Source organism: Pundamilia nyererei, unplaced genomic scaffold (assembly GCF_000239375.1).
Source record: "Pundamilia nyererei isolate P.nyererei 1_Seehausen unplaced genomic scaffold, PunNye1.0 scaffold00326, whole genome shotgun sequence".
Lineage (NCBI taxonomy): Eukaryota > Metazoa > Chordata > Actinopteri > Cichliformes > Cichlidae > Pundamilia > Pundamilia nyererei.
Window position 1 is genome coordinate 134,665 of NW_005187727.1, and position 7,844 is coordinate 142,508.

Genomic DNA, 7,844 nt, shown 5'->3' on the forward strand with positions numbered 1-7,844 from the left:
CCCCCCCCACCTCAGATCTCACCTTCCTAACGTCCTTCCCTGCTCTTCCTCTCCTCCCCCATCATCCTGTTTCCTTACCTGTGAACCTCCTCCTCCTCATTAAGTCCAATCCTCGTCTCTGTCTCTCACCCTCTCTCTCTGCCCCCCCTCACCTTACTCTCACCTCTCCTCCATCTGTCCCCCCTCCCCCGAAGCTCCCCTTCATCAAACTCAGCCAAAGCAGCCTGCAGGAACTTGCTGCATGTGACACACACACACACACACACACTGTTAGTGCTGGAGAAGTCAGGGAGACTTGAGGTGTTGCGCTCAGGTGGAAACATGACTTCTCCTGTGTCTTCCAGGCGTGCGGCGCCCTCCGGACATGGACCAGCGGGCCGGTGCTAACGTGCATTACACGCTGCTGATCGCCTGCGTGCTGGTGGCCTTCTTCCTGGGCGCCATCTTGTCGGGTTTCCTGGTGTCATGCTACTGCGGCGGCAGCGCCGCCCACCGGGCTCGGAGGCTGGGGAAGGACCCGGAGGCGTCGCTGCCTCACGCCCTGTCGCTGCGATCCCTCGCCAAGCTCAACGGGCTGCTGGACGGACAGCCCAAGGTGAGCGAGACGAGGAAACGGATTCATCAGAGCTCACCTGAGCCCTGCAGCTGAAACACGTCTGCGAGCTGAGAGGCAGCGTGTTAATATTCAGCCCCTCCTCCTCCCCCGGGGTCAGACTTAATAAGCCTCACTTCAGTCTTTTATTCGCTCATTACTATCGAGCGTTTCATTAGGAACTCCATCCTCTGTCCACATGTCCCTGAGCAGGAAACTGAATCTCTGAGCTGACCTCTGACCCTCTGCTCAAATGTATATTTATACAAGTTCCTCATTGTTCTCCGTGGCTCCTCCCACTGAAGGGTCATCCTGTGCTTTAGAGATGAAACGGCAGGCAAAGATAACGACAGCTGATCGCAGCTTTTCTTCTTCTTCTCTTCCTCCAGGAGGACAAACTGGACGTGTCCACCCCGAAGATGTACAGCTCCTTCATCCCCAACGGCCGGGCCGAGCATCACCTCCACAGCCCCGTGCACCAGGGCCTCCCGCTGGGCGACCCCGAGCTCAGCCTGTCCCAGGTAGGAAGCGAATCTGTCCAATCAGAGTTTGTCAGTGTGAGCGATGGAGGATGGAGCGGACTGCAGGCACACACCTTGGACGTGTAATCGATCACATTTACACACCGCAGCCATTTACTGCTAACATTAAAGATGTTACATGTCTTTTATTTTGAAATTTCGCTGCAGGCCGGTCTTCTCACCCAGTCTCCCTTCCTGTGGACGATGCCGATCTCCGCTGAGCCAGACCGCAGCCGGAGCATCACCCATGGAGCACGACGCTCCGGCTGCGGTCCGACTCGCCGGAGACGTGTCTGCTTCTGCATAAAGTTTCCACCGAGGTTGCTGCACACATGCGGCTCTCAGACACTGATGTAACTCATAACACATAAGTGCTTAAAGCTTTGCACACAGCGCCCTCTCCTGTCAGCACGCAGCATGACGTGAGCGCTAAAGCTCATTCTGAGGTTTTCAGGTAGAACTTTTAATCTCGACGTTCACACTGACGCCACGGCCGCGTCTAACCTCTGACCTCTGTTTAGTCTCTGTCACAGGGGGATGGCGAGCTCTCCGGCCTGCCCACGCCCGACTCCACCCCGGAGCTTCCCATCAAGAACATGAAGGCGCTGCGACACCATCAGTACGAGAAGAACCAGAACTGCAACAACGCCAGAGACAAGCCCAGCTGCTCCGCCTCCAGTCTGGGATTCATGGCCGTCGTCGGGAACTCCTTAAACCAGCAGGTGTTTCCCTTCCCTCATCACCATGGCAACAGTTTAAGCAATGGGACGCCCCACGGGGTCGGCGCCTCTTCGACCTCTCTGCACCTCCCAGAGGAGAGAAAGATCTCCAATGATGAGCGGGCGGCGGTGGCGGCGGTGGGAGGGGGAGGAGTCCCGCATCACCACCACTCCCAGCAGTCCCTCCCCCAGACGGTGGTGGACGTGTCGGCGCTGGACGAGCTGCTCAAACACATCCACGAGGTCAGCGCGTCGGGAACCGGCGGCATCAAGGTCCTGACCTCCACCTCCTCTTCCTCGCTGTTCCCCGGGTCGTCCGGCTCCACCGCAGGGCACCATCACAGCCACCATCACCACCACGCACAGACGCGCACGCACCACTACAACCACGGCCATCACCATAGCAACCACCACCACAACAACAACAGCGGTCACCAGCAACAGAATGAGGCCGCGTCCTACCCCAGCACCTCCGCGCTGCCGAGCGACGGCCTCCCCAAACGCATCGACCCTCCTCCTCAGAACACTACCTCCTCCTCATCTTCATCCTCCTCATCCTCAAACAACCCCACCTCCTCCACCTCCATCCCCTCATCCTCCTCCTCCTCGTCCTCCACTCAGCTCCAGCAGCAAGTGATTCCAGAACGACCTGGAGGCGGCGGCGTCTCCGTGACGCGCCACCACTCTCAGCGTCACTCCCTCATCAGGATGGGCAGCGGGAGTGGCGCCGTGCCCCGCCACCACAGCTTCAACCAGCGAGGGCCGCAGCATGCTCACTTTCTCGCCAGGATGAACACTAACAACAGCAGCAACAACAGCGGTGGCCCCGCCCCCGCCAATAGCAAGCAGCCGTCGGTGGCCAGCGCCTGCCTCACACGGCAACACAGCTACAGCGAGGGGCCGCACGCCCAGCGGGCTGCCGTCGTCCGGAGAACGGCGTCGCTCAAACCCCAGATCCCTCCTAAACCGCTCTTCCTGCCAAACACAGCCACGTCACTGGGCGCAGAGGCGGGAAAGTACAACTACTGAGGCTGCCGGGCACCGCGCCGACATGGCCACTGCTGTCCTTAGACGCCTGCCGGGCTGGTGACAGAGGATGAGAGGAGAGCGCCGATGGGCTGGAGACACAAAAGAGACCCAGAGCTTTTTGTCCCCATCGCTCCTCGTTACCACCCCTCAGCCGTGCTTGCTGCCCCGCCGCTGAGAGAACGCCGTCTGTCGCCACTCGAGCATCTCTGGCTCATTGAAAGGGGCGGGGCTCGAAACCAGCACGAACTACTAAACATTCCAAAGGCGGCTCGAGGTGGCCACAGAATTCCAGATTAATGCAGTTTTCTTCGGAGCACTTTGATGCGACATCCTGTCGTCGGGCCCGGATTTCATTCGCCAGGATCGTCAGCAAACCTGAACCCCACAGCAGGGGCGGCTCCCGTCCCCGTGGGGGGCGCAGACTTGTGTTTTCAGCAGCACTCTGAGGACAGACCACCTCGGTCTTTTATACCATATTGGTATCTGCAGGTCGCCCAGCAGGTGTGATAACCGTCTCCACATCACTACAACGACCCTGTTGCATTAACGCCTGCTGAGCGTCACACCCAGACCCCCGCGGGTCGTTTCAGGCCCTGCGCTCGTCTGAAGGGGGCGTGTTTTCTCTTCAACAGCTGAGCGCACACTGTGGAAACTTTAACAAAGTTTGCTCTTAGATTGGTGTTTCACCCAAATTACTGCCACACTCATGCTCCCACTGACCTCCCAGGGTGTCTGGCGCCCACGAGGGCGGAGCAGAGGCAGACTCGTCACCTCAGCTATGCTCTGTAATCCCGCCCAAGGCTGGTGATGCGTTCAGGTACCTGTTAAACCTTTGAAATGTGAAAATGTGTGCAGGCATGAAACAGCCCAGAGTCTGGGAGAGGGGGCGTGGCCTGTTGTCTGCCGTGGCGGAGACATTTCAGTCTGACTTCAGTCTCACTCTGCACCTTCATTAAAAACTACATTTCCCAGCAGGCAGTGGGAACGTGAGGATTCTGTTGGTGGTAATTTGGGTGAAGGTTTGCTTTGCTTCGGTCTGTGGGAGGGTTTCCTCCCAGCTGAAGAACAGTGGATCAGCTGCTTTGTCTTTACCTCGGTGTTTGTTAGCGGCTCTGCCGGGTTCTGTTTCCGCCCCCGGGCTCAGGCAACACAGGTGAGACCGCAGAGCGGACCCTGCAGACCAGCGGGTGACGTGACGCCGGCTCTCCGTGTTGCCTCAGCGTGGATGCACCTGGACGCACTTTCAGGTCTGTTAGCATCATTGTCCACAGACGGATTCAGTTCCTGACTTGGGCGCTGAACACCTGAACACCTGCTTCATGTCACAAACCCTAAAGCTGCAGCTCTTTTAACTACACTGAGGCACAAACACTCAGAGCGCCACCAGTGAGCCGCACGGGCAGCGCCGCTAAACGAAGCAATAAATGTAAAAGAGATGATTCAGGACCTCTGCGCCTGCTCGTTCAGACCATAAAACATGAAGAGTTTCAGATACAAACACCAGTCACATGTCCAAAAACAGCTGGCATCAACTTTCAGATCCAGTCATTCGAGCTTTGGCGTGGCGCTGCTACTACTTTATCTCATTTATGCCCAAATAGTTTGAGGGTTTCTGGCCCGCCTGGCTGTTTAGGGACAGCGCCGGGGTACACCAGGCAGTCGTACTAACCAGCACAAGTTTGAGACGTAGGCTTGAATGCAGAACACGCGGCTGTGATGTGTAGTCGTCTGAGCGAACTGACTGTCGCGTCCTGCAGACGTGACTTCTCCCGCGGTCCACAGCGGAGGACGAGCTCTGCACCAACACGATGCAACACGCAGCCGAGAGCGAGCCGCGGTGCGTGATGCGTTTGTTGAGGTTAAATAAAAGAGGCCAAAGCGCGATGGTTGCTGCTCACTGTACAGGGATTCATGCCACAGCGTTTGAGGCGCTTACATCATCCTCTTTCATCTCGCCTGATTCAAACAGTTTGAAATACTGTAGTCACCGCAGATTACAGCTGCTGTGGTCACTGAAGGAGGCTGCCGCAGGACTCGGAGGCTAAATTTACCGCCAACCCCACCCTCTGCTCTCAGCAGGGGATTCTGCAGAAAAAGAAACGGCGTTTAAAAACGAGCCGAACGGGAAGGTTCGGGCGTTTGTGGCATCACTGCAGACGCACCTCTGTGAACACCGACCCGTTAGACACCGAGCGTTTCTCCAGGCGCTGCTTTGGAGAGGATATCTGAGAGGTGTCATCCAGCCGTGACAGCTAACGTACACGTCAGGAAAAGGATGACGAACAAGGTTCAGTCAAACACTCAGACTGTCCTTAAACGCACCAACATGGAGAGTTTTCAGGTCTGGATTGTTAAAAATAATACAAAATAGAATAGAACTGTCCTTCCTCATGGCTCTGTGCCGACAGAGCAAACCTGTCGATACGCATTATTATTATTAATAAACAATAAGTTGAATTCATTGAGATGTCAGCTGAATATCTTAAACAGAGCGACGGCTGTTTGAACCACAGACACGCCTGAACGCGTCGCCTCGGAAACTAAAACAACTTTTTTGCCTTTCGCATTCGTCCAATCGGTGGAAAAGGTAAAACACTGATTAGTGGAAAACAGGGAGGGCTGCGTATAAACACCAAAGTGTCACATCGAGCTTTTTGTATTTGAATCTTCCTTCAGATGAAAATGCTGCTTTAATGTTTTGCTCAGAGTTCTGGTTCTGGTTCAGTTGGTAACAAATCCGTGGTCCTGCTAACGTGCCGTAGATAATTGGCTGAACGCTCCTTTAGACCTGCGGCGAGCCGCTCCAACCTTCACACAGCACAAACACCACCTCAGAGTCTGTGAGCAGTGCTGAACTCTTCAATCTTCAAAGGTCCTTTATGAATGTTTCCACTGGGTGCTGCTAGGGGGCGCCGCAGAGCATAAAGACTTTGGCGTATTTTATAAAGGTTTTGTATGAGATGCACTTGTAACCTTGAAAATGATTTTGTTTATTCGTTTCGTGGTTCTCGTCCTCTGAAGTGCTGAGAGGAGCAGAGACGCTGTGGACTCACAGCGCCACCCGGTGGGCTACGCTGAAATGACAATGTAATAATGTCACACACTATTATGTTTACCTTACTGCTATTAATTAACAATGTGGATGACGGTGTAAATAAAGGCTACTGTGGAATAGTACTGGCAGCAGAGTGATTCTTCTTTGTGTGGACTCTTATTCTGAAAGGATGGGTGATTAGATTAGATTAGATGAAACTTTATTAATCCCTCGGGTGGGATGCCCAGCATTGTTCATAATGTCCATCAGTTTCTTTAATGTCCTTTTCTCTGCCACTGTCACCAGAGTGTCCAGCTTCATGCCGACCACAGAGCCAGCCCTCCTGATCAGTTTCTCCAGCCTGGATGAGTCCCTCTTTGCTGTGCTGCTCCCCCAGCACACCACAGCATAGAAAAGTACTCCAGCAACCACCGACTGGTAAAACATCCTCAGGAGCTTCCTGCAGATGTTAAAAGACCTCCTGAGGAAGTACAGTCGGCTTTGGCCTTTTTTATACTGGTGCTGCGTGTTGCATGACCAGTCCAGTTTGTTGTCCACCCACAGGAAACTGTGCTGAAACACAGATATTATAAGTCAGAACACTTCCTGGTGGTTGATGTGCTGAATTGAGGGACACAGCAAACAGCCCAGTGAGGTTTGTGGGGACCTTAAATGCATCGTCTTCATTAGGGTTCAAAGTTCAAGAGTGGACCAAGGATTATTGGTTCCTTCATCACTGAGGAGGATGTCCTGCTGTAAATATATAGGTACTTAACTCTTTGGTTCACTGTCCACACACAGACTGTTGCATTGCTGTGTTTTGTTTACAGAGCAGTAACCACAGGCGTTATTACAGGCCCTGTTCCTGAGTGCACAACCTGGCCAAGGCTTTTTCTTGCTGCGCTCCCTGGAACAGAGCACAGCAGGACCTGAACTGTTTAATGTTTTATTCTCAGTCAGTTGGGTTGATGAACTGTGATGACTACAGTAAGCTTTGCATGGATATTTAAAGCAGGTCAGTGTTCTGGTTCTGAGGTCTTTTATCCTCTCAGTGTTTCAGTCTCCAGTCTGAGATATCTTTGGTCCTGCCGAGGATAAAGATGTCCTTGACAAAGTTCCTAAAACTGGGGAAAAGGAAGTGTTCTCCAGCAGCAGATGGTTTAAGTGAGCGGTGTGTTTGATATTCTGCGGTGTCGTCTGGTTCATTTCAATTCTGCCAAATTAATTAAAAGCATATGAGTTTCTCACAGCTCTGGAGACAAACATCATCTGACTGTATGAAGGACTTCCTGCTTTCAGTTTTGGGTGTTTTACGTGTCCCGAATGCAGCTTCAGTGATCCTCGATGCGATGACCCTGAGACGGCGTGAGGACTCAAACCGGCTGTCAGGTGGTTTGTTGTAGCTGTTTGCAGAGGTCCTTGGAGGAGTAATGGCACTGTGACGATGTCCTGGATCACTGCTGATCACCTACTGCTGCGGTCAGTCGAACAGCACCATCAGCTGTGAAATTCAAACGGTGCACGGCGCGCTGTTCGATGACCACAATAAAATAACCGTTAAATAAAACGAAGGACATAAACGCTGACAAGCTGAAAGTCTGAACCCCGTCTGAGGATCCGAACAGGAAAACCATCCTGCACACCTCTGATGACTTCGCTTTATCCTTCCAGTAAGAGCCCGCCTCCAGGTCCAGGCGTCGTGGAGGTGCTGTGCTGCCATCTGCTGGTGTAAAGGTAGCAGGTCTTCTTACCTTGGGTTTCGTGAGGTAATATTAAAGAGAGGAAGGCTTTGATAAATGTAAAGACAGTGAAAGAAAAGCAGATTTTAAATATGTTTATACTGTCTATTCTGTAAAATAGTCAGATATCTATTCATATTAATGTACAGAATTCACCTGCTTGCTGCTACTACTGCACATTCACCCAGTGTATATACTATATGTGTGTGT

At 53.1% G+C, this 7,844-nt stretch overlaps 1 protein-coding gene across 1 annotated transcript in view; it reads left to right on the forward strand.

The window, feature by feature from the left end:
* LOC102204845 (semaphorin-6D-like) overlaps nt 1–6,038 on the forward strand; it is a 46,079-nt gene extending 40,041 nt beyond the window's left edge. The window contains exons 18-20 of the mRNA XM_005751796.2: nt 345–595; nt 982–1,113; nt 1,635–6,038. Coding sequence (XP_005751853.2) covers nt 345–595; nt 982–1,113; nt 1,635–2,861 — 1,610 coding nt within the window. The 3' untranslated portion in view covers nt 2,862–6,038. The remainder of the gene's footprint in view (nt 1–344; nt 596–981; nt 1,114–1,634) is intronic.
* The last annotated feature ends 1,806 nt before the right edge of the window (nt 6,039–7,844 follow it).